Here is a 23,290-nt window from a genome sequence, read left to right as displayed (position 1 = left end):
GCTCGTGATTACACATTAAACAGTTATGAAAGTGATTTAATTAGTTTTTTATATTCTTGTGGAACTTAGTCCAGAATTTTAATACAAATGGTTCGTATTTTATTTTTCGAAATAACTAAATAAAACAATGTTTGATTGTTCAATTGTTTTGAAGCTTCACTTTTATAATCGGTCGAATGTACAATTAAGGTTTCCATACATACATCACTAACTCTCATATCCGGTCTGTGTCAAGTTTCATTGGCCTTTTCAAACACCAAACAGCTCTAAAATGTTTTAGTGAAACAAAGAAAATATTTCTTTTTTTGAGAATCTGGAGTATTTTTCAAAGTAAAAGAAAATCTAATCGCTGTGTTCTGTTAGTGTTCATTGGAGAAAATGGGGTTTTTGAGTGACATATTTAAATCGATTCTTCAACTGTTTAAAGTTAGTTTAGAACTTTTTTACATTTTCAATAAAATAATGCAATATTATTAATGATATTATACAAAGTATTTCAAAAAATACATCTCATATTATATTTAAAGTTATTATACGATAAACGTGAGCGTAATAGTGCGAATTAGTATTACCTTGTTATTAATTTTGCGATTCTAACCTTATTTATTTATCAGCTAGTAACAAAATTTATTAGTGCTGAATGTACGAATCTTTATTTCAGAAATGTAAAAGGCAACGAGAAATTAAATGTAGTTTTTGCTTTATTCTGGGAATTATACAGTGAATCTGAGATTAAATAACAAAACAATAATTTGTTAAAAAAAAAACGTAGTTATCAAAATTTTCAAACAAATAATAAATGCTTTGAATACGAGATAAACAAAGGAAACCTTTAAATCTGCTTCATAAGATACCTAGGAGCAGTTCCTAATCTGTCAGTTTCTAGAATACTGGGTGTTTGTATATCTATATTATTTAAACTATGTTCTGTTTGAGGTAACAACTAGGTTATATAGATTTTAAGACTTTCGTGGTTATTCACTAAATGATTTTCACTAATATCAGGTTTCTTACCACGGTATGACTTCTTTTTATTTTCCCGACTACAAGGTTTATCATTATTGTTTTGTCTGTTGCCACTCTGCTCTTTAATTATCATTTTGAAAGTCAGCCAATGATCAAAGTGAATGTCAAGTCATTTTAGAAAATCATCAATTACTATTTATGTCCATAAATAGTTTCCACCCTTGGTGTAATAATAAGGTTCCATCTACAAAATAATATCTTTTTAAGAGAGAGGTCGAAAGATTCTATGAACGAAATTGGTTGGTATATGCTTAAATAGAAGAGACATAAAATTTCACACATCATCACCTTAAAGTATAAACCTCTCATATTATGCATTTTCACATAGTTCGTTTTAACAATTTTTTTTTTTTAAGAAAAACTTGTAAACTTGTTGCTTATATTTGAGCAAGAAGTTTATAAGTTTTTATATTAAAGTAATATAGTATCTGAAAGAGGATAGATTTAACTAATTAAAATGCTAACTACAAATCGCTGTTATACTGGAAAAAACAATTATTTCACAAAATATTGTTGACTTTGAAATAAATGCAATTTAAATTTCAATGATGAACATTTCTTATGCATACTATGGTCATCCCACGTTAATTTGTAATGGAGGATTCCACATTTTATGTTTTACCAAACGTTTGAAAATGTTTGCATTTGACATAAAGAATTTTGTCACGTTAATCTAAATTTAGTAATTTTCTGTGCAAATTCCAGATAATTGGTTTTTGCAGTATAATGACGAAGTATAGTTGCGTTTACTACATTTTACACCACATTTTTATCATTGTCTTGAAAAATTACATAGATATCACATACAAGGTATTCACTCTAAGATAATGATATATGTACATAATTTGTTTTGTGTAGTTCCTATTACTTTTATGACTTTCGTGTAACAAAGGCATTTTTGATGTCCAATCAAGTATGTTATAATAAATACCAAGTGTACAAATCAATGCATACAGGTCTAAAAATGTATGGGATATAACATCAGCCTGGAAATGATAAACTGATTTTTAACTTGACTTTTTATTTTTTGTCTGCAGACCGTGCTAGAGTCAGGGAGCGTGGGGAACGCATCGTCATCTGATGAGGAGTTGGAGCAGTGGGAACAGATCTTCATGATGAGAGATGAAAACGGAAACAGTTATCATGACAAGTTAGTATTTATTTATTATATGGCCTGCACTACAGGATATGGATCTCTTCTTGATTGTGGAAATTGTATTTGTAATTTAAAAGGCTACATTGCTATTTTTATATAATGTTTGTACTATACAGATATCTAGTTCCGTGTTTCAGTAGATTTTTATACCCTGTTATTTTTTCATCATGAATATCATTGCTTTTCAAACAACACTGCTGAAAGAAAACATTGCAAGTTTTAACTTTTGAATGAATTCATGTCAAAATACGACTTGAATATCAATAAAAATAATATAACCAACACACATAACAAAAAAAAATGTATTTATATAACGCTCCGAGAAACATAAAAGACATGACAGAGTGCACTAATTGAAAACGCTGTAGGCAATTTTATTTTTCTAAACTAAGTTATTTATATGTGGTACTTATTTTAATGCCCGTCCACAATTTTTTCTTTTCCTTTTAATTTTATTTGTTATTTTATTTTTAAATCGACCACTTCGAAAAAGGTCCACTGGAAACCAGCGCTGTGGCTACGCCGCAGTATTTGTTGAGTTGCACCCTTTGCAGTGCAATACACTTTAACCATAAAATCATAATATTGTACTTGTAACATGTGTTTGTGCTGAATAAATTTATTTTCTCATTTTTTTTCTTTCTTACATAGAATTATTTATTGTTGTTCAATAGCTTCACTAACATTATATTGCCTCCTAAGGTACAATATCCCGTAGTTTAGAGGGCGGGATAGTCCTTACTGTAGAAATTCAGCTTATAAAATAAATATTGTAGCCTATTTTTTAGTTGCTATTTGTAACATACATTATTATTATTACTATAACAATAGCTTATAAAATCTTGTCGACCGTAGTATATACACAGTTTTTTCACTCCTTTGAAATTACTCTAAACGAATTAAGCGGTGTTGTTTGCTAAGCAACAATATAATAAGAACGCACACACTCAAGACAGCCCCGCACTAGGGAAACCCTGTATTGCGGGTGCCATGGACGCACATATAGGCAACCACAAATTACACTCAAACTCACGAGAGAAATAAATGTAGGCCATACAAATATTTCTCCCAGTCCGGGAATGGAACCTGGGACCTTTGTGTGGCAGTCCGGCATGGTAACTGTTCAACCACGAAGGCAGTTATAGTAATATGTACTAGTAATTGCATTTATAATTAATAATATCTATTAACCTCATAATGTCACTAGGTCATACAGGCAGGTGTGAGACATGCATCTCTGTTTACATATTGTATTACATATTAATGAGTTTCTTTTGTCAACAGAAGAAAAAAACGCAGCATATGGTGTAGACCATCATGCATTCCAGTGTCAATAGTGATAGTGCTAATTGTTCTTGTTGTGTTGGTGCCACTGCTTGACCAGCCCAATGTGGGGCAAACCATCTCTGCCACTCTCCCTGTTGCCTTGCATTGCTCAGATGAGTGTAGGTGAGGACTCACATGCTCTACTTTTTTATTATAGTGTACTACTCCTTTTTTTATATTAGTGTGTACTACTACTTTTTTAACCGACTTAAAAAAACGAGAGAGGTTCTCAATTCGATTGTATGTTTTTTTTTGTATCAAAATCGGTTCATAAATGCTTAACGTACGTTATGCATTTGTGAACCGATTTTGATGATTCTTTTTTATTGGAAAAAGGATAACCTAAGAAGTGGTGAAGTGGTGGTAAGTGGCATTTAAATTTGAAGAAAATATTCCACCTCTAAGTGTGGCAAACTAGGGGTTGAATGACTTTTGAGGTCGGTTTTTTTTTAGTACAGATACTGAGATTTTTATAAATCAGTAAAATATTCTGACTCTAAAACTGAACACCTGTGGGTGCTTGATGATTACGTCGCAGATCAATTCCCGGTAGGATTAATGTGGTAACAAACTTTTCTGAACAGACAATGGTCTGGGTGTTCTGGATGTTGCCCCAGAGTGAATTGTTTTTATGATACCATACAGGTGTGTCGCTTACCACCAAGTGACGGGACGAACCAGTCGTCCACCTAAGCGACACACCTGTCTACAACAGTTGCAGTGTCTCTCAGAGCTTCAAATCGCAAAGATCTGAGAGGCACTGCCAATGCGCCTCTCACCTAGAAACAGACATAAGTTGACAAGTCCCATGTGCCTGTAATTTCACCCGTCAAAATCAGAGCGCAGTAATGCTCACGTTACTGCTTGGCGGCAGAAATAAGTACATTCCTGGACGAAGTCCACAAGGAGCTCTTACTGATTTTGTTGCTTTGGTATTCATAGCACTGGGAATTTCCTCTATAGTTTGTGAGAAAATGGTGTAGTTATCAGACACATTATTATTAATAACAAAATTTTTAAATTATTATAACTGATAGTACTTTAATTATAGATAGTTATTTTATTATTCCATAGATTAGGCATTTAAGACCTCGGTTACTTAAGGGTTAACAAATATGAGCACTTAATGATTCATTAATGTTGATGATGATTCATTCAATTCCCGGTAGGACCAATTTGCGAATTTTTCCTCTAAATTGTTCTGGTATTCTTGTACTCATAGCACAGGTGTGTTGTCTGGCTCACATTATTGATGACTTGTTTTGATGTGATATATATATAGTATATATATCATATATATAGTCATGCACACTATATATATATATGTATATATATAGTCATATTAAAAATAGGTTGATTGGTTTTAACAGACCATAGCATTGATCATCAATGCACAACGTATTTAAGAGCTTTCTGACAACCAAAAAACTTGAATAATGTGGACTGCTTATAGCATCAATTCTTAAAGAAATAAAAAAAAGAGACAAATAAATTAGAACATCAAATACTATACTAGCTGACATGGCTAAATTACTAAGCGAAGATGTAATTACAAACCCCGCAATATATAATCCATTAGTCATCATTTAAAGCCTTTGTTGACAACAGCATTGTTGTCCTCAAGTTTATTGCAACACATATCTTGTAAGTAATGATATACTTTTTTCGTATTAAATATTTTTGCGTATGAAACTACTAGACAAAGTTTGGGGTCTTTACGAGTCTCATATTTGAAAAAAACAAAATATATAGTCAGGTTGGGTAAGGGGAACAAACTTTATTGTGAGTCTCTTTGACTCGCATCAAGTCCCTCTTCCCCTGGTGTTCCTCTTACCCCACTTGACCCTATGCGATTTTAGTTCCATAAAAAATAGTTTCATTTCCAATTTTTTACAAAAAAGTATTAAAAAGGCAGTTATTCTGTTGTGTACTATATATATGAACAACATGAAGGTTTATGTATTTGAGAAACATGACCATCGTTTGATCCCTTCCGTGTAATAAAGAGGCATTTGTATGTTTTATTTAAAACTAAATTTTTTTAAGTACATATTTTTTTACTGTAATTGTTTTATAAGTATCTATTAGACTCAATTTACGTTGCCACAGAACACGAAATTGTTTATAGCATAATGAACTTTACCTCAATTGCGAACTAGATACGCCGTATCGTATGATAGCTGCGACAATTCCCGAAATTGCACGTGAATTTTTTTGTTTTATTTTTTTTTAAATAAGTGCATATTGGATTTCAATCTCACCTTATGGAAAGTGACTATGATGTAGCATGCACCGTTAAATCATGCATGTTCACTCTAGCCTTGAAAAGGCCCAAGTGCTCGGGAAATAAGGCTGCAAGCAGGAAATTCTCGAGAAGTCGCGCGACTGGTTTTTTTGCTTAGTATTTAGTTTATACGTTACACAATTGACGGTAATTTCATTATGTTATGGTTACAATAATTCGATTCTAATGTAAGTTGAGCCTCTATTAGAATCATAGCTCCGTTGCACCGTATGTTAACTGCGCTGTGTTTATGCGCGTGAGACATACCTTTACCTCGCAACTTACACGCTAAGCAAGTTCAAAAATGGTATCTTTCTCATTGAAAAATTTTTTTAATTAACCAGTTGTGTCCGACTGCTCGGCCAAATTCTTTCCCAAAAATCCTCCACTGCTCCCAGTCTTTGATTTCCTACCAATTCTCAAACTCATTGGAAATGTTACACAACTTTAAAGTATTTCTTTGTTTCAGATTATCATTAGTAGAAAGTATACCAGAGGGTCACATGTATCCTCCGAATGTCACACACCTGCCCACGAAAAACGTGTGGTTAGACTTAATAGACGAAGCTCAAGCCTCTATAGAAATAGCCTCTTTATACTGGACTCTTAGGTTTAATGAAGAATATCATTATAATTCCTCTATAGAGGTGAGTTTTCCCATGTCTTTCCCAGTTTATACTTTATATAACATTCTATACTGGGTATACTCTTCATAACAAACAATTTTAGCAATGAAATAATAATAATAATAGTTTATTTGCCTCAACACTAAATATTATAAAGTATAAAAATTAATTAAATAATTAAATTCACGAAAAAAATCGTCACTCCTTGCATGAAACCTTAAAGGAGTTTGAAGATTTTGGATATATGCATAGAACTAAAACTAAATATGTGAATTTGTTATAAATATACTATGCTATAAGTCCGGGTAAAGCGTCATGGCTAACCAATAGAAATCGGTTATTATTTATTGCTAAATTTCTAGGTTATCATAAGTACGATTCGCCAATGACCTATATGTAATTGTAATTGTAAATGTATTCTTGATCGTTGTTCTTCTCCAGATCTATCGGCTGTTAATGTCTTCAAATATAAAAATTCTCTGTTATCTTGTTACGAATGAACTAAGTTACTAAACAACGTTTTTGTGTAATGTAACTCTTTTGCATTTAACATACAATTTACAACATATAATAAACAAACAGTTACCTTACATAGTCATATTTTTTCAGGGAGAACAAGTATTCCAAGCTTTACTAGCCGCTGGGTCAAAACGGAAAATTAATTTAAAGATTGCTCAAAATTGGCCCACTAAGGCTTTTCCTAATATAGACACAGAATATTTAGTTAAGAAGAAAGCTGCTCAGGTAAGAGATTTATTCTGTTATAGTGAAATATAGTAAATATACTTTGTATGAACATTGGCACTTCAAACTCAGTGCCACTTAATAAACAAAGTCCAAAGTGGAAAACCGCGTTAAAATTTTATAATAATTCATCGATATGATCAGCGAAACACTCTCTTTTATTGCACTTAAAATAATTACTTATGCTCTTTTTATAGAGTGTTTTTTTAAAGAGACATTATGGGAATATCCGAAACCACAGACGATACAAGGAATATTCATACCATTAAAAAAACCACTCTGTATATTGCAAATTAAGTTTTTTTACGTTTATTGATTTTCTTATTTTGTTCCTTAAAAATATCTATGATTGTATAGGTGAGGAGTTTAAACTTTTCGAAGTTACTCGGAGGCGGAGTACTCCATACAAAGTTCTGGATCATCGATAGAACACATTTCTACATCGGTAGTGCCAACATGGACTGGCGGTCACTCACTCAGGTATTTTAAATAATTGTCATAACAAAATTGGAGCATTCATAAATTTAAGATAAAAAAATTCTCAATCCTTTTTAACCGCGTGATGATACGTCAAACCCACATTGGGCGCCATATGTAGTAGTTAATATATGGCGCTCAATGCGAGGTCGGGAACGAAATTATTTTTTATCCTAAAATAATTGTAAAACTCTTGTGTACTGACGTCGTTGTTCATATTGTAAGTAGATGTTAGGGCTTGTAGAAGCTCTGCAGGGGCGCGCCTGTGGCACTAATTTTCATAGAATATTAAGGATCGTATTCTAGAACTCTACTCAATGCTCAAGTCAGGATTTGAGCAGACTTGAGTATGATTTCAAGCACTGGAAATACGACCCTAATGGCCCTTGCCATTAGGGTCGTAGGGTATTACTTGAGTATGATTTTCAGTGCTCACTGCAATACTCAAGTCCGGACTTTGTAGTGAGCAGAGTTCTGGAATACGACCCTTAGAAGCACAGCTGCAACGCTACAGCCGCGCCACTTTTTCAAAATATATATTGTATGACAATTAGTAATGGCGCGTCTAAACCTTTAAATAACAAACATATTCCCGCCGATTATGTTCGCTGTTATATGTATATGACTTTTGTTCTTTGTTTGTCTCTGCAGTGTGTTTTGTTGTTATGTAATTAGAGTTATTTGTATTGTATATTTTTCTCAGGTAAAAGAAATGGGTATCGTTGCATACAACTGCTCATGTCTAGCGAAGGATTTGGCGAAGATTTTTGAAGTAAGTGTCTAACAGTTAGATACATAATGTTAATTTGTATTAAGTAATCTGTAATATCGTACAGTCAAACTTGTGTGTCAAAGTTGATCGCGTACGTAAAATTATGTTTTATATTTACCGGCCGATGGTCTAATTTGCGTTTAGTTATTAAGCGTTGACCATAGAGAACAATCGTTAAGCTACCAAGGTGAAAATGTTTGTATACATACATACTTTTAAAAAATTTAGTCCCACCCAGGCTATGTCAAAATGACTTTGGTGGTTAATTGATGAGAAAGCTTGACGAGAAACTCTTGACTTGACAGCTGGTGGGTTAGGGAAGTTACTTTTCAAAATTGGTACTGATGTTATACTATTGTACTAAGATACAAGGTATATAGAATTTCTTAATTGGAGACCATGTAATTAATATGGTTGCCTAACAGACTATTGCAATTAATAATGTACGAAAAAAACATAGCTGAACTGCCTATTCGTGGACATAAAAACCATGGAGTACATGTAACGCAAAAACATTATATATGACTAAGTGCCACAGCACCACGTGGAAAACCAGATTAGTTGAACAGTCAAGACAAAACGAGTACTTAGGTTTTCGCCATTGTTACACATAGGAAATGAAACTATTTTGCCGGATTTAAATCGCGTATATTTGTTTTTTCAAACAAACCGACGTTTCGGGCCCTTTACAGGTCCCATGGTCACGGTTGACTGAGGACCAGTTATGTTCTATATGCCCCTTGGTGAAACTAACAGTTGACACTAGACTATAGTTCCGAATTCACAACGTGACTATCAAGACTCAGCTTGTTTTATTTATTTTTCTTCATGAAAATGCGGAATAATTATTGAAAACAACGTAATTTTAATAGATTTTATCATTACATACTTTTCTTTTTTTGACAGTCAAAATTCTCTGAATGTAAATAGCATTAAGTACCTAAACATTATACTACGATAAGACGATTCGGAACATCAAAAAAGAAAGAGATAGCATTATATAGTCCACATAGCGTTATCTCTTCCCTATTTTTATTAAGGTTTTGACAATATTTGGAAAACATTCGTTCTTTCAATCACTTTTGCAATAATACATTACTTGGTTGACAGGTTCGTCATGGTACGAATATGGGTAATATTATAATAAGCTTACTTTAAGCTTACATTGAAATAAGATTGTTTTTAGAAAGGTTATGGTAGGCCCCCAGCTTATAAATAAAACGGTTGCAAATTGTTCATTTAATTTATTGCCACCATATGCTATAAAAGGTCTTGTTTAATATACAATTTGTTCATATGGACCCCGTTAAGACACTGTAAGGTTTAACAATTTGAGAGAGGAACTTACGATTACATAAAATAGTACAATAACAAAGTACCCCCGATTTTAATTTATACATTTTACTTATATAAAAAAAATATTAATTAAAATATTTAAACAACTCTTGACATGAATTTATAACACACGGGATCAAACACAGGGTATTTAATCTGTTAATTCGTGTACAACCACGTGTTTTGTAGACATGGATAATTTATTGCATCGTCAATTTATTCTTCAAATTCTGTGTTGATTATTGAATTTTTTTTAAACGCTGTTGTACTTAATACCTACCCTAGCGTTGAGTTCTATTTCATTAGTATCAAATAATCGGTAAGCAAACATCATTAATACCAACACGTGTACGTTTCGACCGGTACTCATGTGGTAGATGAAATACGTAATATATTACGTACAATAGCGTAATGCCCAGCCATCTTGTAAATTCCAATTTCAATTTCAATTCATTACTCCATATAAGATATATAAAGATATTAAATAACATAATTATAGGTTCTTATTATGCATATGATACCGTGTAAGGCCGTTGTTATAACGGCGATCCCTTGTACATACTAAGTGGTTTATCATTAATGAAGTAATGTGACAACCGTCATTTAAACCACGGGTCGATTTTTTAAATTATGAAACTGTTAGTAAGTTTTAAAAGTTACATATTCGAATTCGTGGTCTCGGGACGCAGCAGTACACAAACTCTTAATACAAAGATTGAACACTAAGAAAAATTTCTTCGATCCGGCTGGATTCGAACCAGCGCCTTCAGCATACCGTGCCTGACGTTCTCCCAACTGAGCTACGGAACGAACCAGCAGACCTTAGCCTTTTTTTGCGTCGAGGTTAAATAAACGACACTCGCTTTGTATAAATTGTAACCTTACCAAAATAATATTTGTTTTACTTGTAAAGCTATATTCAGATTATACTAAATTTTATTGAGACTAAGAGTCGTATTCTAGAAGTCTACTTAATGCTTAAGTCAGGATTTGAGTATGGTTTAAAGCACTCGAAATCATACTCAAGTCCCTGCCATTATGGTCGTATTTCTAATTAGGTGTGTGTTAAGCCGCTATTCTTAAAAACTATCAACATGTTTTAAAACAAAAACATCATGCTTGACATTTCGGACATCGTACTGTTTTTATCATAAGCGGCATAGAGTTGAATTTAAATTTGACCTGAGCCTGTACTAATTTTTCTTCGAACTGTAATATTGTTCAGAGGCAATTTTCATCCGTGTAAATTGTAGTGCTGAGCTGTTTTATAGCTAGTATTTATGGAATTTTCCAACGCCACTAATTGCCATAATATTTGTTTTGCTCGAGTTTTAAATAGACTTTGTGGTAAATTGCTGGATAGTTTGTACGGACAACGGCACATCGAGACTACACATTTTTGTTCGAAAATCGCCTCCATTGCAACGGAACAAGATACGTCAATGTGTAGCTTAATGTGCTGGCGTGTGTACTAAGAATACTATTGTATTAGAATAAATAGTGTGTTACCAAAGCATGTAAAAGAACGGTTTACTCCTAACGGAGCAAAACGTACGAAGCCTCCAAAAACATTCTCTATTATTTGTCGTCCACTGAAATACGTGGAATTCATGTCTAACAGTTCTTTCCGAGAGGACGATATGCTTAAAGCATCGACAACATACGCAGAGTTTATTGTAAAATTAACTAACAACCTCGCAGGAATATATTACTAACATCATAAATAATAACTTTCGATGCATGACTTTTTACCGGGAATCGAACCCGCGACCTCCTCATCCCTTCGTATAGCGTGAAACACACAGAGAGCTCGCGTGTCGGGTCGGGAGCGCGGCGCGGGCGGGTCTAATTCCGTGTATTTATATGGACTACAAGACACCCGCTTTTAGTGTGATGAAAAGCGAGGCTCAAATTGTCTCTCAAACATATTCTATCTGGTTGCCTATAATGCGGACTCTGGGCTCTCACAAAGGTTACATTTAACATGGTTAGTCTTTGTTTTATATAAGATCTGTTACTTTGTGTTAATATATCTTTATTATCATAATGTTTGTCTTTCGTTCTTTGTATTCCGTATCAAAGCTCTTCCTCGTGAGTAATAACTGTTAGATTTTTACGTATTGCGCGGAAGGATAATTTATGTTCTCTTTCATATATACTTGCATATCAACCCTTATGAGTTTCAGTAATGGATTTTCTTTAAGAAGAGAGTTTAAGTCATATTCTATTTTTTTTAAATATCAAGTGACGGGTCGAACAAGTCGTGTGACTGGAGGTAAGCTAAACGCCTGTCCATAGTAGTTCCAGTGCCGCAGATCTTTAAATCGCAATGATCTAAGGGGCACTGGCACTGCCACTGCGCCTGTCACCCTGAGACATAAGTTGACCGTCTCATGTGCCTGTAATTTTACCAAAATTATCTTTTATCTGAAAGGTTTTTGACTTTGTAATTTCATTACGCTGTTTTTCTTTGCCGTTCTAGATAAGATATGTATAAAAAGTAGTTTAATGAAGTACCGTTGAATTTAATCATAAGCGTGGAGTTTCAGAGCTTCCAACTAATAGGCAATAAATAACCTTAGTGAATCAAATGATGCGCTTTGTGCTACGTACGGGATGATATCTTACCGCGGTGGCGCGACTGTCACTTTTCATACAATTCTAGACGCGCGGTTGCAGCGCTTCTAGAAATTGTACACGGAATGTGGTCTGTGAAATTGTATGAAAAGTGACAATCGCGCGGCCGTTACGCGGCCGCCGCGCGGCTGCAGCGCTGCTGCAGTGCGGCTAGCAGCGGCAATCGTCACGCGCGATAGAGTGTCTGTGTAAAGCCCGCTAGAGTATAGAGTAACCTTTGTCAAATGCGGTACTTACATATTGATATTTTTTACCAACATCGCGGGTTAATATCTCGATTATGAACGTTGAGGATGCGACGGAATAACAACTTCTGTCCCCTGACCGGCATTACGCTTAGTCGCGGCCTGTTCATTGTTCCTATTAATTATTAATTTTTACCGTTTATATTTCGTTTTAATGTTATTTTATTAGCTATCTACTTTTAACTTTTAATTTTCGGTGATGGTGAAGATGAAGAAAATTTTTGGTGATACATGAGTCAATTGTAAAGGTAACTAGATGTCAAAATGATAATAATATGAATAACGTCGGAATAAAGATACAAATGCAAAAAATAGATAATGAATTTAGGGATTTATCATTTAGAACTTCAGACTATGTATAGTACATTTTATAAGTCTATAACTTGTTTCATTGTTTTTCAAATAAGGTTACATTATGAGTGCCTTTCAGTTATATCAATTCTGGTATTGAATAATCAATAATTCAACATATTATTCAATACAGCTAATGTTGTCCTCGTGGGCTGCGATAAAACGACATGTGTCAGTAATTAATTGGCTGAATGACCTGCCACAATGCCAGTCGCTGGTCGCGACGTTATTTTTAGTGCATACTTTACTATACGATTAAATATGCATATTGTTGTTCAATATGTGGACATTATTGTGTCCTATCGATCGTTATAACACGAACATCTGATTTTGCACGCGATCTACTTACAACATTATTAGTAAAGTTCATTTATTGATGAATTAGATAACAGTGTATTTATGTTATGACAATGGAAACAGACTTACAGGGAGCGTACATTTTTGCATTATATAACAGTATCGTCGTTTTTTATCTATAACAGTGTTGGGCGGCAAAGTACGGGCCGCGGGTCCAGCTCCGGCCCCTGAAGGGCTTTCTTAAACCGTCCCGCTAAGGTCCCTTTTAAAGTAGAAGAGTATGGCCCTCGGAAATATATTTTGACAGCCTCATCCATCAACTAAAAGATAATCCATTTTTTAAACTCTGGCCCCCTGTGAAATTTCTTATGTTTTTCTGGCCCCTGATGTCGGAAATTAGGTTTTAATAAAGTGGAACGTTACTTGGTTGATATTTCTTTCATGTTTATTAAGCTCTTTTCGCCGTGCTCATGCGCACAGCCAAGTAATAATAAATGTTTATTTGCTTTCAGCAATAATGTACCGAACTGTACACAAGATAATCAATGAATAGGCTAAGAAAATATGGTACATTGCTGTTTATGTAAGGTTCTGCAGCCGAATTAGGGTTTAAAGTATATATCAGCATACAACGCCTTACCTCACGGATATGGAATTCCCTTCTTGTGTCTGTATTTCCGAGCACATACAACATGCATACAACCTGAATGTCTTTAAGGTGGATTGAATAGGCATCTTCTGGGCGACCTCGTTTCATCGTATACCCCATATTTGCTTCAAGGCTTCGTAGTGTTCAAATGTACATTAATTTACAAAAGAAATAACAGAATGTTTTTATATAGTGCTGATGGTAATGAATTGTTATGCGATTGGAATGTACATTAAGTTTTGCAGTCTATGGTACTTCTTCTCATACATCTATTATTAATACATAATCGCAATGTGATATTACAATATAGTCGTAACTCAAAATTGTCGAATTGAGAAAAAACGATTTAAAAATTTAAAAAAAATTCATGAAACCAATATTATATTATCGTTTATAAATGATTAATTAAGTATTCATATAAATAAAAATAATCACATTATTCGCAATAGGATCCATTCAGTACTTTTTTCTTTTTAAATTGTGCTTTCTCAATTCTGCAATTTTGAGTTACCACACTATTATAATGGCTGTGCGATATGTAGGCGTGCCGTTTCAAGCATGTTCTTTTTTTAATGATACCAAGTGACGGGACGTACAAGTTGTGCACTTGGTGGTAAGCGACACGCCTGTCAATAACAGTTGCAGTTCCACTCAGAGCTTTAAATCACAAAAAAAATTGAGGGACACTGAAACTGCGCACGTCACCATGAGACATAAGTTGACAAGTCCCATGTGCTTGTAATTTCACCAGCACCTTTACCCTTCAAAACCGGAACACAGTAATGCTGACATAAATAACATTAATACATAAGATAACTGGACGAACTCTTTCACAATGAGCTCTACTGCTGCTCTTCATTCTGTCATTGCTAAGAATTTTTTCCACCGCGGCCTTATCTGGTTATTCAACTTGTAAATCATTTAAGACTTTCGAGGCATAGGAAGCGCAATGCAAAGATATACAAGTTTCTAAGTTTGTGGAAGTTTCCGCTGTCACGTTCTACTTCGATTGTCAACTGCCGCAATTCTGTGAACCTACTTAGCTTTACAATGCAACGTGATTATGCAGCAATGGTTCATTCGACTATTACTTCAAATTTATGCACTTTTGCTGCATAAAATACGGCGTTGTCTGCGTACTTTGGGATATTTAACTCTGAAAATAAATACAAATCTTGTACATTAGACAATTTCTGCGTAATAACGCATGAGGAGTAAATAAACTTTTTGGAATTGGTTTTGGTCTGGGTGGTCTGGATAGCCCCAGAGTGAATTCCGCTGTTCTCGTACTCATAGCACATGTCGTTTTCGGTGTTTTGTAGGAAGGGCGAAAGCGCCATTTCGAATAATTTCTCAGGGGAGCATGTTTTAGTTTTTATTTTTAGTAGCTGTAGAGTTCGTCTAGGGAAGTACTGCCATCTTACCATTTCTGCCGCCAAGCAGTAATGTTAGCATTACTGTGTTCCGGTTTTGAAGGGTGAGTTTGCTGGTGAACAGGTACAGGGTCAAGAGCACGTCAAGTTTGACACTTAAAATTAAAACCCAACTCTATGCAATAAGAACGGTCCAAAGTACAAAGTGTCAAGCTTGACGTGCTCTTGACTGTACATGGGACTTGTCAACTTATGTCTCAGGGTGACATGACGGGCGCAGTGGCGCCCTTCGGATATTTGCCATTTTTAAGCTCAGAGTGGCACTGCAACTGTTATGGACAGGCGTGTAGCTTACCGTCACAAAAAGGGTTCTCTTTTAAATTCAATTTTAGAACTTAAACTTAATTAAAACCAAAATTGAATTTTAAACAGGACGAAAATATTTTAAAACTAGTAGTTGAAACTTAAAACATACTCACCAGAAAAAAAACGAAATGGATTTTCTCCCTTTCTACATAGACGACGATATTCGACGTTTCGGGCCCTTTACAGGTCCCATGGTCACGGGACGTTTCGGGCCCTTTACAGGTCCCATGGCGTGACCATGGGACCTGTAAAGGACCCGAAACGTGTCGGTTTGTTTGAAAAAACAAATATACGCGATTTAAATCCGGAAAAATAGTTTCATTTCCTATGTGTAACAATCGCGAAAACCTAAGAACTCGATAAACAATGAGAAAATGAAATAAACATGAAGAATATTTTTTTGTGAAAACGATTTTATTTGTACCTTTTTTATGATTGACATTTGACACGTTGCTAGCTAGAAACGCATTTTCTTTTTCCAATCCATTTTATAAACATGTAGAGAATTATCTCTTCGAACCCTGCCAAATATTAAAGAAATGTTTTTGAACAGGTGTACTGGAGCCTCGGTACGCCGGATGCGGTTGTGCCGGATACGTGGCCCGCCGAGCTCAATACTGAAATCAATATACAGCACCCCATCAACATCTCAGATGGACACCAAAACTATGGAGCTTTTTTCACTGTAAGTTATTATCTAAAAAAGTAAAATTGTATTTTGTCGTTTTGACTAGTACTCCACTTCATCATTCATCATTTCATTTATTAATAATTTCTTAAGTTTAGTAAATAACAGTAATTTTTTCGCCGCCATCTTGAATTTTTTTAACAGCTGACCGACATCACCCGCTATGACAGTCCTTCCAGCACTCCTTACACCTATCTATCTTTAATAGTTCCCGATATAGAAGACAGTGAAATTTGTACGTCGGCCATATTGCTTATTTGAATTTCGAACGTTGTTCACTTTCGATGGGCATTGGCAGGTTTTGCTTCATAAAACCTCTAAGACGAAAGCGATTTCGTTTACCCATCTTGGTGTACGACGTACGTCGCTTAAATTTACAATTTTCACTCTTCTCCATCGCCTAAACTTACAATTTTCAAAAATAGCCCTTATTATAGGGCAATAGCAATATATAACATGGTACCATTGACTTACAAATAAATGGACGACGAGTCTAATACAAAAACCACGAAAAAAATGTCCCAAGTCAATCTATTTAAACGTAGTGACATGTAAAGGAATATGAAAAGGCTAAAACGTTGAATTTCAATTGTAATGTCATCGCAGTACTGTCTAATTTTGCTTGCTTCGCTGTCAGTCGAACAAACGAAGACTAAAGCGTGAATGACGCTCTGTATACGATTTTAACGCCCTATAAGTTCGGACACTTTTTAGCGCGGACCCGACGTCCATATAATTGTAAGTCAATGCGTGGTACCTAGTAATATATTACTTCAGAAAGACGAAAAAGTGTGTTATTATGCAATACAATATTTTGTTAAAAACAAAGAACTCTGATCTCCCTATATTAAGATCTACAATTGTAATAATTTACATAGATTCATTATTTAATTGATACTGCATTACTTTATTAACATTTTTTTTTATTTAAGAGAATTTAATACTGTAGTTATTTAATTTATTTTTTCAAATATTTGATTGCAATTGCAATTTTTAAGTTTAATAAATTGCATGTCTAACTATTTTTAAGCCCTTACAGGGTACATGTAATGTAATTTTATTGTATGTTCGCTAATAAATAAATATTGAAATACGTTTCAACTACACGAGTCGTATACAAAGTTTTTAAGTAACTTTTTTCCACCATATGGGGAAGTATCCTATGAATTTTTATTAGACTGAGAATTTATAGAACGAGATATACTAACCTAATATAACCCGGAGCCGTATTTGGGCGAAAATAAAACTTTTTGTTCTTACATTACATCTACGACCCATAGTTTACGAGATAATGTATTATAGTCTTATCCCTTAAGCTTTTAATATTATCTTTTTAGTTTAATGACAAAATTGAATTGCGTAACATATACCTACACAAAAAAGTTAGTTGAATTGAGAACCTCCTCTTTTTTTGAAGTCGGTTAAAAAGCATTCGTTCCCATTAGACTATTATACTTCTTCTTTATTTATTATAATGTCTTTTTTACGGGTAAAAATTTAACTTGGAAGAGCGTGGTTTGTTACGCAAGTTATAGCCTAAGTACCTGGATACCGTAATTGTCTTATCTAATAAATAGGAAATGAAACTATTTTTCTTTTTGTTGACTCACAGTCAACCGTGACCATGGGACCTGTAAAGGGCCCGAAACGTCGGTTTGTTTGAAAAAACAAATATACGCGATTTAAATCCGGAAAAATAGTTTCATTTCCTATGTGTAACAATCGCGAAAACCTAAGAACTCGTTATCTAATAAATGTTTTTTTTTGTACATTGTGATAATTTTGTCGAACCATAATTGCTGTAGCTAAATTCAAAACATTTGTAGTTCAATCTTTCTAGAAATTAATGTTTCCAGATTCGCGCGAACTATTGCATATTTTGAAACGACTTCAAAAAAAGGAGGTGGTTCTTTATGATTTGTGAATCGATTTTGATGATTTCTTTTTTGTTGGCAAGAGGATACTTCAGTACTGATCCCATTTGATTTTGAAGAAAATATTTCACCTAAAAGGGTTGCAAACTGGGGGATGAATCCGGTTTCGCGCACTTTCCCATAACTGATTTTAATAAAACTTGGCAATCAGATGTAATTCCACGAACTTTTGAGGTCGGTTTTTTAGTACTCTGTATTGAGATTATAATTATGTATTCGGAAGATATTCGCAGTCCATTTCTTTCTCTCTTACTATGATACATTTCAAGATAGTGGCCTTCACCTATATTCCTGATGTAAGTTTAAGACTTACAGTTCCTCTTACGTTACCTTATTAAATATAGAGCTTTCAATATCTGCGAGGTGCTCTAAAACACAGAGATTATTAATAAAGTATTTATGACGCCTCGTAACAAAACACACGAATGTGCGTTCTGAAATTATTATTTTAGTTCTTCTTTGGGTAGTAAAGGTATCTTTATACTATTTATTATACTTTGGTAGTTAATTGAGTCGTATTTACACAAAGGTTGTACGATGTAAGAATATTTATAATTGTCAACCCGACAACAGGTTTTCATCTAATATTGCATTTACACTGGGTCGACATGTCGCCTATAAGCATATATACTTATATATATACGATGCCGGAATATGTTATAGAAAAAATTACAAAGATAAACAAAAAGCAACTTCAAAATTTATACATGTATTGCCTTCGATTAATACAAATGAAGACGCAGTACGTGTCAGTTGTAATAAACACCGTATGATATTAAGCCAAGATTGAACGTTTTTTATTGAAATAAAAAATAAGTAGAAATAGAAACCATTTATTTCTACGCCATAATAGAAAAAAACAGAGGTAATATAAACAAAAACAAAAATAACACAAAAAAAACCAGCGTAGCTACCTTTTAAACAACAAATTATATTATATAATTTAATACTATACTGACGTGTGCGGCAGTGGCGCATGCAAAAGGATCACATTCAGCTAAAGCCACAGCGGAGAATGGATTGTGACGCTCGCTGGTTTTCAATGGACCCTATTGTTGTTATAAGGCAACAGAAGAAGTGGAGGTATAACCGAGCTACCCATAGTACAGGGAATCCATTGACACAGCACACCCATATCTAAATGTATACTATAAGATATCTAATCTATGTTGAGTGTGTGCGTTATTATTATTATGTTATTATTAATAGAATTTAATTCGATTGAATATTTTAAGAGTTCAAATCCCCTCAAGATATCTCGAAGAAGGTTTCTAGATAATTTAAAGTAAAAGTGGGCACGACTTTATTAGTAGATCACAAGAGTGCTTTGAGAAACTATCTGTAGGTAGTGTTAAGAGTGATTCTTATCTTTTTTCTCAAGTAACGCTTCTAGAATGCTACAATACCATTTATAGAATGTAGACAAATTTTGTTTAGTCTTGTAGGCAGTTTTTAGATAATTTATAGTCTATGACAGGTTTCTTGGTAATGCTATTTTAAAACCAAAGTAACTAAAGCGTTACAAACGTAAGACGCAATTCTCTTAATACTAATAGATTTCAAGTTTAATGGCTTACAAAATATAAACTATCAAAATTGTAACATGGCGAAATTAGATATAATATATCTGACCTTTTCGCGCAATGTTTAATCGGTTAGAAAGCGCGAATTGATGTGCGACTTTAAATACATTGTGAAAAGTGATGTAAAACCTGTCGTAAAAGTAATGCGCTCGCTAAATTTTTAATATTTATATATAAACTTAATAAAAACACAGTTATCGATTTTCGGTTTTAAATACTTATACAAAGCTTAAATATACAAAATAACTCACAAAACAAACCATTTCCAAGAAGTTCTAGGCTTCTTTAAGCTAATTTCAACTTAGATTTACTTTTTAAAAAGAAAATAAATTTTTCGCGGCTACTTCATAGTCATTCTTTAAAAATAAAAATGGCGATAAGAATTTAAAGCTTTTTTCAAAACACTGTTGAGAGCATTTTATCTATAGAAAAACTTTAGAATACGAAAAGATTATTTTACTTGCTTTATGTACTTGATCTTGTAGAAGAATATTCACTCCTATGAAGTTTTTATGATTGTTTCCAAAACGCGATGTTACTAAGCGATTTTTTCTTTTGACAGTATTACAAAATCTACAAAATCTATTACAAAACCGGTGTACGAGCCACTCGATCACAGAGGTCGTCTAAACAGTATTTACTAACCTGGTTTTATTTGTTATTAGTAATATAATGTCTTTATTTCTTGAGTTAAAATGCTATGTCTTATGTTCTTAATACATCGTTTAAAAGCATTATAAAGGTGCTTGCTCTATCTTGAACCTCATCCACACTTAAACACTTGGTGAAATTACAGGCACATGGGACTTGTCAACTTATGTCTTAGGGTGACGGGCGCAGTGGCCAGTGCCCCTCAGGTCTTTGCGATTTAAAGCCCCGAGTGGCATTGCAACTGTTATGGACAGGCGTGTAGTTTACCATCAGGCGCACGACTTGTTCGTCCGGTCACATGATATTATAAAAAAAAACACCTTTAAAAAATCGACACAACAATTTTATTCTACAACACAATCATGTGTTTAGTGCAGAGCTAGCAACTTAACGTTATTGTGCAATTGTCTACTTATACATCCAAAACGTTTGTAACTTGCTCTTATCTCAGTCATCCACCAAAACGAGCTTAGTTTTATAATTAGATTTATTCGTCTGGGTACAATATTTGTGGTAATGCGTTGGAAAAAGCAAAAAAAAAGAAAACAAAACTGTTTGTCTTTGGCTCGTCTTTTCGGATGTAGTCATAATTTGTTAAAACACAAGAATAATCACTCCCTATTTTGTGTTTCCTAAAAATTAGTTTTACGATTGTCGTTATTTTTTTTTTTTATTGAAAGCGTGATCTGTATCTGCAAGAACAACACAAATGTAATTTATTCATCATTAACGTGCCTTATTGCTGTCCTGTAGTAATTTTGATATAAGCTCATTGACGATGACTCATGTCCATTTTCAGTCAAGTTATTGACAAAGCTATTAGAGTACATAAAGAAATCAATAGCCATTTGTTTTACATTGGAGTAATAAAAGTACTATGTCACTTACGTTATTTGTGTCCATTTAAGATGGGAATTACTCGCGTCACGGAATTGTGGTCGTAAAGACTTGTGTAGAGGCTTGACTAACAAACGTAAAGTATACACTGCACCGTTACATTAGAAACATAACTTAACATTCGAGCGAGTGAGTGCTGTCTATAACAATCCTGTTTTCGCTATTCAACGAAGCAGCACGATATTGACTTTTTCAATGGACCGCGGACCCAGATTCAGATATCGTTATATCTATGGCCGCTTGCCGAGCTTCAGAACATTCGAGTTACCCGTTCGATTCGCATTCGGATACGACATCGTTATCCAACAGCGTTTACGGAGTTAGTCGGCGAAATATGTAGATTATAAGAAAAATGAATATCCTTTTAATACAGTTTTAAGACTTTAAAGGCCTAAAATATAGAAATGCATTAGAATGCATAAATTAATAAAATTGAACAAAATCCAGACTTTATTTAAAATAACAAGAGATTTCCATATTACATTCTTGCTTTGTAAACAATAGGACAGTCGGTAACTTTCATTCGATAACTGTGTTCTGAATAACGTTTGTGACGTCATTTCGGTTCGGTTTCGAATACGACAGTTTAACGTTCGATTCGGGTGTTGTGAATAAAAATGAAAAAAAAAATCGTACGATGTCAAATCGAATCGGTCGACAACTGAGTTATTGTAAGGTTCTGAATCGACCCCCAGACCAACTTAAGTGTATACTATGTAATCAGTTTTTTATTCTTTCCCTAATGAACCAATATGTTAAGAAGACTGCTAATCTCCATACCACAGATCGTAACTCTGAAAAAGGTCAACATTCCGTCTTATAACTAGATGGCGCTGATCATAGCCTGGAAGTAGTTTATATTATGTAAATGACCGTGGATATCAATTAATTCCACTTTAAAGAGCTTAAATTATTTTCTGAATTTTTACAAATAGGCATGTGAATAGGTTACATTGTGTGCTAATTAAACTAATTTATAAATTAATGCTTGCCAATATCTGTAGATGGCGCTAACCCTAATCTAAATAAAAGAATAGCCGGGAGTATACATAAAAATCTGTGCAATAAGTGTCATTTAGTTGAGTTGTTTGTTATCATTAGAAATCAGAGTAGCTTCGATAAATAGCAGCTACGCTGTCTTGTTTCGCGATTAGCACTCCTCTTGAGTTACTGGTCCCTGGATGTAATGAAAAGTTTGACTGCTAACTTATCTGTGGAAACTTGTAATTGGCCATCTGTATTTCGTCGGCTCATTGCAAGAAGTCATTAATTGCCTTAATAATTAATTAATTATATATATATATATATTAGTCATTAATTTACATATAATTTATATGGCAATTAATGACTTCTTACAGTAAGCCGACGATTTATTATAGTAACTATTTCTATACCTAGATGTTAGTTTCTCTAAAAATGTAAAATAAAATAAAAATAAAATAAAAATAAAATAAATAATGCAGGCGACTATTTCTTCAGAGGATTTCAGGAATCGCAAAAAAAATCAGCTTATTACATCATGTCTCACGATTTGTATTTCTCGTTTATCAATATGGTTTTCTAATTGGTTCTAACATACAAATATAAAAAAGAACTTTATTTCCCTGCAAAAAATGCTTTTGTGGTCAGTACAAAAGTTGAAATTTGCGTACCATTACAAATTTTCGTGTTTCTCTTTATTTATACACAAAATAGGAACATTATGTTTTAAATCAATAGTAAATTTCAACCAAAATTCTACAATTGATGATAAAGAACTTAGAAATGTGTAGATTTGTGTGATTATGTAAAAATCACTGTGATTGCTACAAAAGCAATGTTTCAGGAGTGTAGCTACTCTTTTTAACCGACTTCAAAAAAGGAGGAGGTTCTC

The 23,290-nt window shown here is 33.8% G+C and overlaps 1 protein-coding gene across 1 annotated transcript in view; it reads left to right on the top strand.

Annotated features, from left to right (window-relative positions):
- Window positions 1-23,290, top strand: part of LOC113229478 (phospholipase D3-like) — an 82,654-nt gene that overhangs the window by 43,678 nt on the left and 15,686 nt on the right. Inside the window, exons 2-8 of the mRNA XM_026463076.1 lie at window positions 2,064-2,176; window positions 3,467-3,631; window positions 6,262-6,439; window positions 7,028-7,162; window positions 7,520-7,642; window positions 8,343-8,411; window positions 16,218-16,349. Of these exons, the coding sequence (XP_026318861.1) occupies window positions 2,064-2,176; window positions 3,467-3,631; window positions 6,262-6,439; window positions 7,028-7,162; window positions 7,520-7,642; window positions 8,343-8,411; window positions 16,218-16,349 (915 nt within the window). The remainder of the gene's footprint in view (window positions 1-2,063; window positions 2,177-3,466; window positions 3,632-6,261; window positions 6,440-7,027; window positions 7,163-7,519; window positions 7,643-8,342; window positions 8,412-16,217; window positions 16,350-23,290) is intronic.

The sequence above is a fragment of the Hyposmocoma kahamanoa genome, unplaced genomic scaffold, assembly GCF_003589595.1.
Source record: "Hyposmocoma kahamanoa isolate Upper Pololo Valley unplaced genomic scaffold, ASM358959v1 62, whole genome shotgun sequence".
Classification (NCBI taxonomy): Eukaryota; Metazoa; Arthropoda; class Insecta; order Lepidoptera; family Cosmopterigidae; genus Hyposmocoma; species Hyposmocoma kahamanoa.
Note: the sequence above shows the minus strand (reverse complement) of the source record. Positions and strands in the feature narration are given on the sequence as shown.